Source organism: Hypanus sabinus, unplaced genomic scaffold (assembly GCF_030144855.1).
Source record: "Hypanus sabinus isolate sHypSab1 unplaced genomic scaffold, sHypSab1.hap1 scaffold_886, whole genome shotgun sequence".
NCBI lineage: Eukaryota > Metazoa > Chordata > Chondrichthyes > Myliobatiformes > Dasyatidae > Hypanus > Hypanus sabinus.
In genome coordinates this window covers 151,817-168,057 of record NW_026781739.1, presented here as the reverse complement: position 1 = coordinate 168,057, position 16,241 = coordinate 151,817, and the positions used below count along the sequence as shown (strand labels likewise).

The following is a 16,241-nucleotide window of genomic DNA, read 5'->3' as shown; positions in this document are numbered from 1 at the left end:
GTCTCGATTCGGGTCACAACACTAGAATTGCCAGCGGCGTCCACACACAGTCAACAGAAAACCTCTCGTCCCTGCAGTCTTTGTCTCCTGGTAAACTCAACACCCTGACAGTGTGGACCATAGATACCCCTTCCTCTCAGAGTCAGGGGATCATTCTGACAGCTGATCGCTGAGAGGAACTATATTTATTGGTCATTAAAGTTCACCCAGATTCGTTTGGACGGATTTGATGTGGAGTTGGGGGTGTCACAGTGAAAGAGCCGAACGGCCGAACTCTCTCCGTTGTCCAAACATCCTTCCAGGTGAGGCGACACTTCACCTGTGAATCTTCCGGGGTCGCCTGTTGTGTCCGCTGCTCCCGATGCGGCCGCCTGTACACTGGTGATACCGGCTTCTCCGCAGTTGTGCGGGTCGGGTTTCTTTTTATCGGGGGTCGATATTATTGTTCCCTTTTGTGCGGAAGGTGTGGGTTTTGGGGTTTGATCATTGGGATCCCGTTCTTCTTGATCCGAGGGGTGGGGTGGAAGTTTGATTTTTCTCTGTGAACGACTTTGCTTTCTTTGTTTCGTGGTTCTCTGGAGAAGAAAAAAATGCAGCGTTATTTATGGATACCTGCTTTGATAATAAATTAACCTTTGAATTATCCGCTCCGAGCGGGAGTTCCCGGTGTCCAAACATTTTCATTCCGATTTCCATTCCCGTTGCTACCCAGCCTGCTGTGTTCGGCCAGCATTTTGTTTGTGTTGCTTTGGATTTCCAGAATCTGCAGACTTTGTCGCGTTTGTGATTTACCTCTCTGTTGTCCCTCCGGCCTCCGGCCACTGATGGCGCTGTGCGGTCCTCCGGGCACCGATGGAGCTGTGCGGACCTCCGGGCACCGGTGGCGCTGTGCGGACTTCCGGCCGTCGGCGACGATGTGCAGACCTCCGGGCACCGGTGGCGCTGCGGAGAAACGCCTGCTGAACGCATGCGCGGTGCCGACTGCCGCTGTTGGCGGTTCTCCGATTCGAGCAGGGGTGAGCAGGAATGATCCCGGTGTTGTGTAACTCGGGGGCCGCTTGCATTGTGAAAGGGCCGGGCCCGAGCTCTGCTGGACGGCTGGAGCAGGGGTGCAGTGGTAATTTTTTAGCTGCCGGAGCTCTACGGAGGGGGGTTGGTTGGTGCTGAGTGATTAATAAGTTCGCGGCCTAAGTTATAAGGCCTGAAGTTATTCAGCTCTCGGTACCTGCACGTGCAGTTCAACTCTTGTGATTGTGCAGTCAGTTTGAAGTTAATTGTTGTGGTATTTCATTTTCAGATAATTATAAATTGCTAGGTTTTCTAAAATTGACTCCTTCCACCTTGGGCTACGAACTTACCAATCTCTCCTCGTATGTCACACCCAATTTGTGTTCATGCTCATTTCATGTACTGGGCAACTTCCTTGTCCCATTCATGTAATGAGCAAGTACACAAATTAGGTGTGACATATATAGGGCTTCTTATAATGTCAAGCTGTAAACCAGATGATAGAAATATGTGAATTCCAGAGCTCCATGGAAATATAGTGATAGTTAAGACATTAACAAGATTATAGCCTATCACTACATTTCAGTGTATAACTGGTACAATTAAACATATAATAATTTAATAATATGAAAAAGTATTGCACGGTTGCACTTGTTACGTACTCCGTAACTGGGTGTCTAACCAGCAGAGAAAGAAGAATTCATTGGAGTCTGGTGGTACTATAATCAAAGGTGTTTATTAGTAAAATAAGCAAATCAATATCAATAATGCAAATATATAGATAATAAACGTTAGCAATAATAAACCTAAAAGTGTGGGAATAATAACAAGCAATAATAAACAAGCTCTATCAATGTCAAGGGGATAATGAATTCTCATATATAAGTATAAAGTTCAGTTCATACGTGCTGAGGTAGATATTGGTTGTTGTGTTGTAGTCGTTGGAGAGAGAGAGCGAGCGAGCAGTAACAGCTACAGGCAGGCAAACCTTCCTTTACGTTCTTGATCCACCATTTCCTTGTTATTGTGGCCATTCAGTTATGACCCCTCTGTCCTTCAGCTAGACCGTTCTTCTGTGGTGGACTCGTCACTCTGGCATGAGTGGACATACACACAAGCCCCCACCAGCCCTGCTATAACACTGTGAGTTAAACTGACCGATCCTTTGTTCGGTCTCCGATGCCCCACACCTTCCCCTGGGTTCCAACACTCAATCAGTGCTCAATAGTGCGTCTCTCCAGACCTCACTTTTATCCCTACGGGGTCTCAGTTGACAATCAGTTTTGAATGGCTGTGTCCATCAAACCATCCCACTTCAGCTGTCCACTGAGGAATTTTAATGAACAGAATGGTATAAGGTAAACAATCCTCTCAGAAGTCATAATATGGTGAATCAACAAGTCTCCCTCCCCTCCCTTATCTCTCTCTTATCTGTAGCAGATGTTCCAGCATGTTTTCATTTCATCTCTCTCTCTCTCTCTCTCATGAGCAGCGTAGCAACAGTAACGGTTTGTGATTCTCCTGGGGGGGGGGGGTGGAGACATAGGCAACTCTGTACCATTCTGCCCATCAGAGCTGTTCATCCTTCATAACACACTTAACTTATTATCATAAAATATAATTATCAAGCAAGTAAAATAACTTTGCTTAGAAGCCAAAGGGTTGTTAGTGACAAACATTTACTTTAGTATTAGCGAGTAATCCACAGACCAGCACAGATGTAGCCTTACTAATACGATTGAGTCAGAGCAGACGGCAGGGCCCGCAGCGCTTAGCAGTGTTCCTCAGAGGTATAAAAGTAACAGAAATAAAGCAATTCATTTTTTTTACACTTTTAACCACCTAAATTGGAACCAAGTAATCAAGTATGAAAAAAGAACATCTGATGAACTATTGCTAAAGCCACGAATATTGCTGAATATTAGTCTCAAAAGCAGTAGGTTGGCAACTCTGCCTGGTACCGTTTCTCTCGCAGAAATGGTTGGATGGGAAGTGTACCTGTGATTGTCGATACTCACAATATTCTCACACGTTAGGTGTTACTTGGTTAGATCAGTACAGACCCTGTTAGTCTTTAAATATATAAATAGTTAAAGAAACTTGAATCTTTACATAAATTATTATTGCATCTATAAGAATAGAAAATATCGTATTTTGGAAGTGACGAATGTTAACGGGGAGGAGATCAACCATTTGGGAGGTTTGGAAATGCATTTCATCTCGTTCATTGCCTCACTAAATTATTCTTCTTCCTATCAAAATAAAGAGAAAAAGAGCCTCTTTCCCATCAGCTACAGTTGGTGGAGCGAGGCCAAGGGGTTGATCCGCTATTAATGATAGTTGAAATGATATAAAACTAGCTTAAGGCCTAGAAATGTCTTTTTTTCCATTTGGCTTGTAGAAGAAAACTAAATTTATCCAGGTGTAGAAGAGGATTTTGGATGATTAGCTTGTGTATTTGATCAAAATCAGGACGAAGATGAGCGAGCAGTGAATTTTTCTTTCATTATTTTCGACTTTTAAACTTGGGTTTCTATGTTTATTCCTTGCTTAATATAGCTCCCTCCTGGTATCCAATGGTACTCATTGGAAAGAGCGGAACAATGCTCACACTTGTGTACAGGTATTTCCCGGCTTCCAAGGACAACGGGTCGAGCGAGAAGGAATTTAACAAATATCTAAATAAAAAACAGTCACAGCTCTAGGATTTCACCGAAAACAATCAAATATCCTAATGTTATTAGTGGTATTTTTGCCCACCAGCCAACACTTCCCAACCCCTGCTTCCGTAAAATTCCCTCTATTTAATATGCAGCCACTGTTAAATTCTGCGCTTGTTTATTTTGACTTTTTTACAGAGGTGTTGGAGCGGCTCTCTGGCTCCACTCTGGTAGCACTGCAGCCCCGAATGTATGAGACAGTACAGTGTTAAATGCAAAATCCTGAACAGTGTCGATGATCAGAGGGATCTTAGACTCCAAGTTCATTGCTCCCTGTAAGAGACTGCACAGATTGATCGGGTGGTTAACAAGGCAAATGGCGTGGTTGTCTTTATTAGTTGAAGGACTGAGTTCAAAAGTCATGAAGTTGTGTTGCAGCTTTGTAAAACTTGTTAGCCCACATTGGGAGTGTTTCATACAGTTCTGGTTGCCCCCATTCTCGAAAGGATGTCGGGGCTTTGGAGAGGGCGCAGAAGAGGTTTACAAGGACACTGCCTGGATTAGAGGGCATGAGCTATAACGAGAGGCTGGACAAACTTGTGTTGTTTTCTCCAGAGCGGTGCAGGCTGGGGTGAGACTGGAAGGATGTTTACAAGATTATGAGAGGAGTAGATACAGACGTTATGTTTTACCTGGGGTTTGAAATGTCTGACACATTTAAGATGAGAGGAGATGTGAGGGGCAAGTTTGTTTATTTCCACAGAGTGCTAGGAAGCTGGAAACTATGCCTGGGATGTTAGACCCCACCGGTCACGTGATCTCATTTGCCCCTCCCATTTAACCATAGATGTAACGATCTCATTGTGCATGTTCACAATCTCCAGATGGGTGGTCACGCATCCTCCATGTTGTGTTGGGAAATCTGATGTTGCCCACTGAGTCCCGTTAACTTACCCCAAAATCGCCTCGCTTCCTGAGGCTCCTCACATTTGTCCAGGAGCTTTATGGCTGTTGTGTCTTCTCCCAGACTGGGGTGGGTGAGAGTGGAGAACGTCCCAGGTTGTGGGGATCTTTGATTTCACTGCCGGCTTTACCGAGGGACTGGGAAGTCTCAGGGGGGAGAATGGTTTCTGTGATGTGCTGATCTGTATCCAAAGGTCTCTGCCGTTCCTCACAGTCACGGGCGGAGCAGTTACCATGCAAAGCGTGAAGTGTCCGGATGGGAAACTTTCTATGGTGTGTTGATAAAAATCTGGTGAGGGTCAAAATATATCTGGCAAAGTTCTTGTTGTTTTTGCTAATTCTGTCATTTTAGAATCTTTTGTACAATAGTATGTACTATTCATTCAGTACCTATGTGTTGCTGGAGGACCATCAGTGATTGTCCTTGATCCCTTCTCCCACCTGGTTCCATCTGTTCATCTTGTTCAACCTCTGTCCAGTCTCCTCACAACCCCCAACCCCACCCGCTTCAGTGATGTACATCAACCATCTGGGTCATCCTCAGTCCGCCTTGTATCCCACCTCCTCAATGTTATACATCAGCAATCTTTCCTCCAACCCTTGTCTTCATTGTGAAGTGTTCTTTTGGACCTTTGGCCTCGCTGAGTCATTTCCAGAATCGGTTTTTGTTGGCTGGAATGCCGGAGGGTCATCAGGTCCCAGTTCTGTTGTGCATTGGTGTGGAGGTGCTAGTTTATGAACAGTGACGGGCTGACACACTGCAGCATTTTACTGGCAGCAAAGAGTACTGGGAGAGTTGGTGCTTGGACTCTAATCCTGTGATCAGCTTTCCAGGCAAATGGAACTGCTGGTGTTTTAGCTTTGACTTTGGTTAGTGCTTCTACAGATGGGGCTGGATGCTCGACCTGCAATGAAGCAGAAATTTTGAGTAGCTGGACATTGGTTGTGGTGAAATCCTAGATTGCACTACCCAGGGTGAGATGTGGGGACGATGTGTGAGACTCTCAGGGTCGGTGAGTGGCAGATTCAGCTGTGTGACTCTGAGAGGTTGGGTCCTGGGAGATCATAGTTTTTGATCCAGCTAAAGTGGACCCAGGGATTGAGTTGTTTGGGCTTGTGAGGTGTTGATCGAGTATTTCTGGTCTGGGATCAGATGTTTGTTTCTGGAGTTCCTTTGGAAGCAATGACTGCCAATCTGAGGAGAGGATGAGTTCCCATTCCATCCTCACAGGGAGAGGCTGTGAGTAAATGGGCTGTTCCGTGTTTACAACAGTAGAAATAGACCCAGAGATTGGTGTTCAAACTGTGTTTGGAAATCCCCCCCCCCCCCATCCTCCCTCACTGTCAATCAGGCAGCTGTGCTGGAGATCTGCACTAAAAACTGAAAATGTTTGAAGTCATTCTGATGAAATGTTATTAATTGAATTGTATTGTAAGCTGTTCCTTACCTGCTGAGTGTTTCTGGTATCTATGACAGAGATTAATATATTCATGATTGCTAAGTAGCTTCAGGGTTACAGGAGGAAGGCAGGAATATGGTGTTGGAATGAAAATCAGCCCTGGTTGAATGGTGGGCAGACCAGATGGATCGAATCACATTATTCTGTTCCTGTGTCTTGTGTCTTACCATGACTGAATGATGGCTCCTTCTTATCCCATATCATTCTGTGACATGTGAGGGACAATAAAAGATTGTTCACTGAGATCATTATATTTACCTTCAATGTTTAAATTTCAGTGAGTTTTGTTCCTAGTAACATTAAGCAGAAATGTTTGGTCCTCCTTTGTAATGTTAATGTGCTTCATTATCTTACATGTTAAAGTTAGACCTGCAGTGAGAGATTTATTGGAAGAAAAACCACGACTGAAGTCGAGGGAACAGCAACAAGTGAACCAGCCCGAGGATTGAGAGCACCGACTGGAGAGAACCCATCTGACTCGGAGATTCCAGTGATTCAGTCAGGAGAAAGTTTGGTGAGTCTCATTTATTCAAACACTGGTCCTTTAGACATTACGTACCTGCACAAAGGAAGGTAGGAAATAGTTGGGAGTGAGACAGAATGTGCCCAGAAGAACCAGTTATGCCAGTACCAGTCAGACCCAGTTGTGAAGAAGCCCCCCCCCCCAATGTTCCCTTTAAACTTTTCGCCCTTCACCCTTAACCCATGTCTTCTGTTCTTTTTCTCCCCTAGCCTCAGTGGAAAAAGCCTGCTTGCATTCACTCTATCTAGACCCATCATAATTTTATATACCTCTATCAAGTCTCTGCTCATTCTTCTACACTCCAAGGAATAAAGTCCTAAATTATTCAACCTTTCTCTGTAACTCAGTTCCTCAAGTCCCGGCAACATCCTTGTAAACCTTCTCTGCACTATTTCAACCTTATTAATATCCTTCCTGTAATTTAGTGACTAAAACTGCACACAATACTCCAAATTCACCCTCACCAATGCCTTATACAGCCTCACCATAACATTCCAACTCGTATACTCAAAACTTTGATTCATAAAGGCCAATGTACCAAAAACTCTCTTTACTACCCTATCTACCCGTAACGCCACTTTTGGGGAATTTTGTATCTGTATTCAAAGATCCATCTGTTCTACTGCACTCCTCAGTGCCCTACCATTTACCTTGTATGTTCTACCTTAGTTTTTCCTTCCAAAGTGCAATACCTCACATTTGCCTGTATTAAACTCCTTCTGCCATTTTTCTGCCCATTTTTCTAGCTGGTCCAGTTCCCTCTGCAAGCTTTGAAAACCTTCCTCACTGTCCACTACACCTCCAATTTTTGTATCATCAGCAAATTTGCTGATCCAATTTACCAAATTATTATCCAGATCATTGATATAGATGACAAATAACAATGGACGCAGCACTGATCCCTGTGGCACACCACTAGTCACAGGCCTCCACTCAGAAAAGCAATCTTCCACTACCACTCTCTGGCTTCTTCCATTATTCCATGTCTAACCCAATTTACTACCTCTCCATGTATACCTAGCAACTGAATCTTCCTAAATAACCTCCCATGCAGGACCTTGTCAAAGTCCTTACTGAAGTCCATGTAGACAACATCCACTGCCTTGCCTTCATCTATTTTCCTGTAACCTCCTTGAAACACTCTAATAGATTTGTTAATCATGACCTACCACACACAAAGCCATGTTGACTCGCCCTAATAAATCCCTGTCTGTCTATATACTTGTAGATCCTATCGCTTAGTACCACTTCCAATAATTTACCCACGACCGACGTCAAAGTTACCCTATACTTTCCTGAATTACTTTTAGAGTCTTTTTTACCCAACAGAACAACATGAGCTATCTTCGAATTCTCTAGCACCTCACCCGCAGATAACAACATTTAAATATACCTGCCATGGCCCCTGCAATTTCAACACTGGTCTCCTTCAAAGTCCGAGGGAATACCCTGTCAGGTCCTGGGGATTTATCTACTCTGACTTGCCTCTAGATAGCAAGCACCTCCTCTTCTTCTTTCTGTATAGATTCCATGACCTTAATCCTTGTTTGCCTTATTTACATTGACTCCATGCCAGTTTCCTTAGTAAGTACAGGAGCAAAAAAATACATTTAAGATCCCCCCAATTTTTTTTGGTTCCATTCATAGCTGACCACTCTGATCTTCAAGAGGACCAATTTTGCCAGTCTCCCTCGGTGCTGGAGGCCTGTTTCGTCCAAGGAGCCCTAGGCTCTTTGGCTTGAACCCAGGGCAAACCCTAACGGTGGTATGGGGAACCTCCAGTCACCAAAAGAAATCTGGAACTTTGGCCAGAAATGCAATGCCGTCTCTTCCTTTAACCTCTCCAATCACCGTGACTGGGAACTTCTGTCCCTCGAGGGGTTTCCTCAGTTGAGCATAGGGTCATAGCACAGAGTCACATGAGAGCTGGCCACTGGCAGAAGGGGTTCAAATGTACTGGAGTCCAGATAAAGAGCCCACCACTGGGTGGTCAGAGGAAGCTATCAGTTGTTCGCAGTTCCAGCATGATATCCTTGTCCGTGTATAGAATCTCGACTTCCAACGGACAGAGCAAGTCTCTCCCTACGAGATTACACCCCCGTCTGGTGGTGACTGTAAACGAAACCTCACACTGGCTCCCCTGGAATTCCACCTGCAGTGGCTGGGTACGTGAATACGTACGTTCCGTGCCTTTCGAACCCAGACAGAGTGATTGTAGCGTCTGATAGCTGGAATCCTTTTTCCGATACTATTTCCTGATCGAGAGTGGTTTTCGTTGCCCAATATCAATCATAACCGGAATTGAAATTCCAGCACCTGTCAATATTACATTGGGCTCTTCCTGAGGGATGATACTCACAGTAGGAAGCATCTTTGCTTGTCAATTTCTAAACGGGTTGTTGTCCCCACCTGTCCCTTGGTACGTTTTTGATCCTATTTCTGATCCCAATATATAGCCCGCTCACATCCTTCTTCCCGCTGAACATGTTCACTTTAAATATTAGTTCATTTTGGGGTTGATCAGGAATCGAAATCAGGTTCCAATAATATGTCAAAGCTCATCACATTCAATTTCGGTCATTGTCAGGCCAATTCATATTATCTGTTTTAATTATGTTGGCTAACTTAGTTGGTAAGTTTTGGAGCAGTAGGGCATTAAACTGGGGGTACAGATTCCCATTATTAAAAGGCTTGGTCTCCTGTGAAAGTGCCATAGCAGGCCACAAATCACTCCCAATAGTCTGGTCCTGATTCCCCAGGCTTACGTTTGCATTCAAGTACTTTAGTGATGTTTACAGGTTGCTGGAGAGCCCTTTCCAAGGCTTGAATAATCTGGTCTGTCCGTTCATTCTCATTATGGTTTCCTGCCTGTAACTCCTGATAGGTTTGGTATCGCAATTCTGCCTTCCATTTCCACCCCTCATCAGCTGAGAGAATCATGCTGCAGAGACCGAATAAATCTTGCGGAGTCGCATTAGACATTTGTATAGTACTGTGGACACACTGAGTAAACTGTGCTGGTTTTTCTTTTCTATCTGGGGCCTGATTCATGATCATTATCGTTTCTTGAGGCTTCCAGGGTGCATACACAGGAATCACCATAAGACAGTCGACCATTCAGTACATCGAGTCTGCTCCGCCATTTCAGCATGAGCTGATCCAATCTCCCCTCGAGTCCCATTCCACCGCCTTCTCAGCATAATCTTTGATGCCCTGACTACTCAGATACCTATCAATCTCTGCCTTAAATACACCCAATGACCCGGCCTCCACTGCCGCTGGTGGCAACAAATTCCACAGATTCACCACTCTCTGGCTGAAAAAATGTTTTCGCATCTCCATTCTGCATGGGCGCCCTGCAATCCTCAAGTCATGTCCTCTCGTACTGGACTCCCCCCACCATGGGAAACAACTTTGCCACATCCACTCTGTCCATGTCTTTCAACATTCAAAATGTTTCTGTGATGTCCCCCCGCATTCTTCTAAACACCAATGAGTACAGTCCAAGAGTGGTCAAACGTCCCTCATATGTTAACCCTCTCATTCCTGGAATCATTCCAGTGGATCTTCTCTGAACCCTCTCCAATGTCAGCACATCCTTTCTTAAATAAGGAGCCCAAAACTGCACACAAGTGATGTCTTACCAGTGCCTCAACATCACATCCCTGCTCCTATACTCTATATTCCTCTAGAAATGAATGCCAACATTGCATTCGCCATTTTCACCACCAACTCAGTCTGGAGGTTAACCTTAAGGGTATCCTTCACAAGGACTCCCAAGTGCCGTTGCATCTCAGAACTCTGAATTTTCTCCCCATTTAAATAATAGTCTGCCCGTTTATTTCTTCTACCAAAGTGCATGACCATACACTTTCAGACAATGTAATTCAATTGCCACTTCTTTGCCCATTCCCCCAATCTATCCAAGGCTCTCTGCAGATTCTCTGTTTCCTCAGTACTACGAGCCCCTCCACCTATCTTAGTATCATCAACAAACTTAGCCACAAAGCCATCTATTCCATAATCCAAATCGTTGATACACAACGTAAAAAGAAACAGCCCCAACACGGACCCCTGTGGAACACCACTGGTAACCGGCAGCCAACCAGCATGGGATGCCTTTATAAAACAACACACACAAAATGCTGGTGGAACACAGCAGGCCAAGCAGCATCTATAAGGAGAAGCACTGTCCACGTTTTGGGCCGTGACCCTTCGTCAGGACTCAATGGGAATGCCTTTATTCCCACATTCTGTTTCCCGCCAATCAACCAACGCTCTATCCACGTATGTAATTTTCCCGTAATTCCATGGACTCTTATCTTGTTTAGCAGCCTCGTGTGGCACCTTGTCAAAGGCCTTCTGAAAATCCAAATACACAACATCCACTGCGTCTCCCTTGTCTAGCCTACTTGTGATTCCCTCAAAAAATTACACTAGGTTTGTCAGGCAGGATTTTCCTTTAAGGAAACCATGCTGAGTTCAGCCTATCTTGTCATATGCCTCCAGGTACTCCGTAACCTCATCCTTGACAATCGACTCCAACAACTTCCGAACCACCGCTGTCAAGATAACAGGTCTATAATTTCCTTTTTCTCCCTTGCCCCTTTCTTAAGTAGCAGTGTGACATTTGCAGTCTTCCAGTCCTCCGGAACCATGCCACAGTCTATTGACTTTTGAAAGATCATTGCTAATGCCTCCGCAATCTCCACTGCTACCTCCTACAAAACACGAGGGTGCATTCCATCTGATCCAGGAGATCTATCTACCCTTAGACTATTCAGCTTTCTGAGTACTTCCTCTGTCGTAATTGTGACTGTGCACATTTCTCTTCCCTGACACCCTTGAATGTCCGGTATATTTCTGATGTCTTCCTCAGTGAAGACTGATGCATAATACTCGTTCAGTTCCTCCGCCATCTTCTTATCTCCCATTACAATTTGCCAGCATCATTTTTTATCAGTCCTATATCTATTCACAAAGCCTTTTACTCTTTATATACTTGAGAAAGCTTTTAGTATCATCTTTGATATTATTTGCTCGCTTCCTTTCATAGTTCATCTTTTCCCTCTAAATGACCTTCTTATTTTCCTTCTGTAAGCTTTTAAAAACTTCACAATCCCCTGTCTTCCCACTAATTTTTGCTTCCTTCTATGCCCTCTGCTTTACTTTAACTTTGGCTTTGACTTCTCTTGTCAACCACGGTTGCATCCTTTTTCCATTTGAAAATTTCTTCTTCTTTGGAATATATCTGTCCTGCACCTTCCTCACTTCTCACATGAACTCCAGCCACTGCTGCTCTGCCGTCCTTCCTGCTAGTGTCCCTTTCCAGTCAACCTTGGCCAGTTCCTCTCTCATGCCACTGTAATTTCCTTTACTCCACTGAAATACCGACACATCGGATTTCAGCTTCTCTTTCTCAAATTTCACAGGAACTCAGTCATGTTGTGATCACTGCCTCCTAAGGGTTCCTTCACTTCCATCTCTCTAATTACCTCTGTTTCATCACATAATACCCAATCCAGTACAGCTGATCCCCGAGTGGGCTCTAATAAAGCCATCTCATAGACATTCTACAAATTCTCTCTCTTGAAATCCAGTGCTGACCTGATTTTCCCAATCCTCTCGCATGTTAATATCCCCCAAAATTGGAATTCCTTGGAATGTAGAAGATTGAGAGGAGATTTGACGGAGGCATACCAAAATCATGAGGGTTATAGATGGGGTAAATGCAAGCTGGCTTTTTCCACTGAGATTGGGTGGGACTACAACCAGAGGCCATGGGTTAAGGGTGAAAGGTGAAATGTTAAGGGGAACATGAGGGGAAACTTCTTCCACTGACGGTCATCCGGGTGTGAAATGAGCAGAATACCCAGCTGGTCCATGCGAGCTCAGTTTCAACTTCTAAGAGGGTTGTATAGGCACCTGGAGGGCAGGGGTACAGGAACAGACAGTTTAAGTAATTCAACACAAACTAGATGGGCCAAAGGGCCTGATTCTGTGTTGTGCTTTTCTATGATTGTGACAAGAACCTGAAATAATATGATTATTCATTTAATAACTTTTAACAGCTGTGCGGACCAACTATTCATCTGGGCAGGAAACGTTTGCATGGCTTCAAAACTGTGGCACTTCACATTGACAATAGATAAAAGAAAATCCCAGCTGCACGTCAACAAAGGGTATTTGTGTGAGTCTGTTTCAGTTACTGTGGGGCCAGGCACTCTTGCAGCTCAGTGGGAACAGGGAACAATACCAATGGAGAGAGTCAAACTGAGCCAGGTCACAGATTGGTGACGGCAGAAATGCCCCATTCTTATAGAGACAGGAAGATCATCAGAGAGTTTGATGGTCATTCCAGATACCTGCACTGTGCCCAGCTGGAAGATGACTTCTCTCTCCAACTTGGGTTGAACCTCACTGTAACAGTGTGATGCCAGATCACACCTTGACACCTCAAGTAATCTCGTCTGACATATTGTCCTCCACCCATTGATGTACTATAAATCTTTTTCAGGTTAAAAACAACAAGGAAATTATCTACGGGGAGGTCAAACACAACACGCTGTTTTGTTGTCTATGTCCAGATATTTAAGAAGTGGAACAAGGGATTCACTCGATCATCATTCCTACTCAGGCTGTGGGGAGTGATTCACTCGATCATTATTCCTATTCAGACTGGGGGAGAGTTTCACTCGATCGTTATTCCTATTCAGGCTGTGGGGAGTGATTCACTCAATCATTATTCCTATTCAGACTGTGGGAGAGATTCATCGATCATCTGACCGACTGACATGCAGTCAATTTACACGGGGGGAATCCATTTATCTGCTCAGTCATCCACCCTAATGGCTCACCAGCGAGTTCACACCGGGGTGCGGCCATTCACCTGCTCAGACTGTGGGAAGGGATTCACGTTGTCAGCTCACCTACTGAGTCATCAGTCAGTTCACACGGGTGAGAGGCCATTCACCTGCTCTGACTGTGGGAAAGGATTCTCTTTGTCATCTAATCTTAAGCTACATCAGCGAGTTCACTCTGGGGAGAGGCCGTTCACCTGCTCAGACTGTGGGAAGGGATTGGCGTTGTCTTCCCACCTACTGAGACATCAGTTAGCACACACTGGTGAGAGGCTGTTCACCTGCTCAGAATGTGGGAAAAGATTCACTTCGTCATCTCAACTTAAGGTACATCAGCGTGTTCACACTGGGGAGAGGCCGTTCACCTGCTCAGACTGTGGGAAAGGATTCACTCAGTCATCCCACCTACAAGCACATCAGCGAGTTCACACTGGGGAGAGGTCGTTCACCTGCTCAGACTGTGGAAAAGGATTCACTCAGTCATCCCACCTACAAGCACATCAGCGAGTTCACACTGGGGAGAGGTCGTTCACCTGCTCAGAGTGTGGGAAGGGATTTGCGTTGTCATCTCACCTACTGAGACATCAATTAGTACACACTGGTGAGAGGCCGTTCACCTGCTCAGACTGTGGGAAAAGATTCACTTTATCATCTCAACTTAAGGTACATCAGCGAGTTCACACTGGGGAGAGGCCATTCACCTGCTCGGACTGTGGAAAAGGATTCACTCAGTCATCCCACCTAGAAGCACATCAGCGAGTTCACACTGGGGAGAGGCCATTCACCTGCTTAGACTGTGGGAAGGCATTCACACAGTTTGCTACCCTACAAGCACACTGGTCAGTTCACACTGGGGAGAGGCCGTTCACCTGCTCAGACTGTGGGAAAGGATTCACTTCGTCATATAAACTTAAGGTACATCAGCGAGTTCACACTGGGGAGAAGCCATTCTCCTGCTTAGACTGTGGGAAGGGATTTGCGTTGTCATCTCACCTACTGAGACATCAGTTAGTACACACTGGTGAGAGGCCATTCACCTGCTCAGACTGTGGGAAAGGATTCACTTCATCATATAAACGTAAGGTACATCAGCGAGTTCACATGGGGGAGAGGCCATTCACCTGCTCAGACTGTGGGAAAAGATTCACTTCGTCATCTCAACTGGAGATTCATCAGCAAGTTCACACTGGGGAGAGGCCGTTCACCTGCTCAGACTGTGGGAAAGGATTCACTCAGTCATCCCACCTACAAGCACATCAGCGAGTTCACACTGGGGAGAGGCCGTTCACCTGCTCAGACTGTGGGAAAGGATTCACTCAGTCATCCCACCTACAAGCACATCAGCGAGTTCACACTGGGGAGAGGCCATTCACCTGCTCGGACTGTGGGAAAGGATTCACTCAGTCATCCCACCTGCGAGCACATCAGCGAGTTCACACTGGTGAGAAGCCGTTCACCTGCTCGGACTGTGGGAAAAGATTCACTTTGTCATCTCAACTTAAGGTACATCAGCGAGTTCACACTGGGGAGAGGCCATTCACCTGCTCAGACTATGGAAAAGGATTCACTCAGTCATCCCACCTGCGAGCACACTACTCAGTTCACACCGGGGAGACTCCAGACACCTGCTCGGACTTTGGGAAGAGATTCTCTCAGTCAAATCAACCAAATGTGCATCATTGAGTTCACACTGGAGAGACCGTTCACTGGATGTGTGTCCATCACCGTTGCTGAATGCAATTTCGAGAGTGACTGTCGGTGCTGAACTCTGCAATTATTGCTGTTGCTCACCACACCCAGTTCTGCATCCTGGTCAATGGGCATGGGAGGAGTTTCTTCTGCTGCACATTCACCTTTAATAGGACTGGAGTTTAATATTCTGCATCTGTGACAAATAAATCAGTTCTATTTTAAACTCTGTCTCTGGTACTTAGTGAAATTATAACACACGTAGTGCACAGTAGAGAGTCAACTCAACCCGCCTGGACTTTGCTGAGATTCAATTCCACGACAGTCCTTTTAAATCATCCCCTGTTATTCACCTCTCACTCTCCCTGTGGTGATGGGTTCCAAATAGTCACCACTCTGTGGGTGAAGAGGTTTCCCTTGAATTCTCTGTGGACCGAAGAAGTTGAGCTGACTGCAGCTCTGTCCGAGATGTTCTTCGCCCCTCAAATCTCTGGATGAGGAAGAATGACATTGGTAGTTAACCTCAATAATCACGACTCATTTCCATTTTATGGGTCATTTTTCCTACTAACAAAGGGTTGTTGAAAACACCAGTGTCGTTTAAAGACTGGAATTAGAATCGGAAACCATCAGTTGGATGTTCAAAGAATCATGGTCAGAAGCCAGAGGCAGGTCTGCACAGGGTAGAGTTTGTGGCTCTGGAAGATGGTTGGGGTAAGAACGTATTATGAGAAGGGAATCAGCAGCAGGAAGTGGAAACAAATAACAAAATAGGAACATTTTGAAGCTGATTGACAGAAAATAATTAGGTTGTCTGACTGATGACAGAAACAATACCTGTTGTGAGGTCCTCCATTGGTCGAGGGAGATGTGGGTGTTGGGAATGGTTATATCTATTGAGGGAGTTAGTCCTGCTTGTTCATCCTGCAATATAATTTCTGGATGGTTATTATATAACCATATAATAATTACAGCACGGAAACAGGCCATCTCGGCCCTTCTAGTCCGTGCTGAAAGCTTACTCTCACCTAATCCCACCGACCTGCACTCAGCCCATATACCTATCCATTTTTTAAAA

At 45.1% G+C, this 16,241-nt stretch overlaps 1 protein-coding gene across 6 annotated transcripts; it reads left to right on the top strand.

Annotated features, from left to right (window-relative positions):
- The first annotated feature begins 976 nt into the window (after positions 1–976).
- On the top strand, positions 977–15,917 carry LOC132390406 (gastrula zinc finger protein XlCGF57.1-like). Of its 6 annotated transcripts, none has more exons than XM_059963018.1 (3): positions 977–1,016; positions 6,459–6,605; positions 13,132–15,917. In XM_059963018.1, exon 3 carries the CDS (start codon positions 13,409–13,411, stop codon positions 15,155–15,157), a length of 1,749 nt encoding a protein of 582 aa, XP_059819001.1. In that variant the 5' UTR covers positions 977–1,016; positions 6,459–6,605; positions 13,132–13,408; the 3' UTR covers positions 15,158–15,917. The 6 variants fall into 6 exon arrangements, with proteins under 6 accessions (XP_059819001.1, XP_059819000.1, XP_059818999.1 ...); XM_059963017.1 differs by having other exon boundaries at positions 6,455–6,605; XM_059963016.1 differs by having other exon boundaries at positions 984–1,117; positions 6,455–6,605.
- The last annotated feature ends 324 nt before the right edge of the window (positions 15,918–16,241 follow it).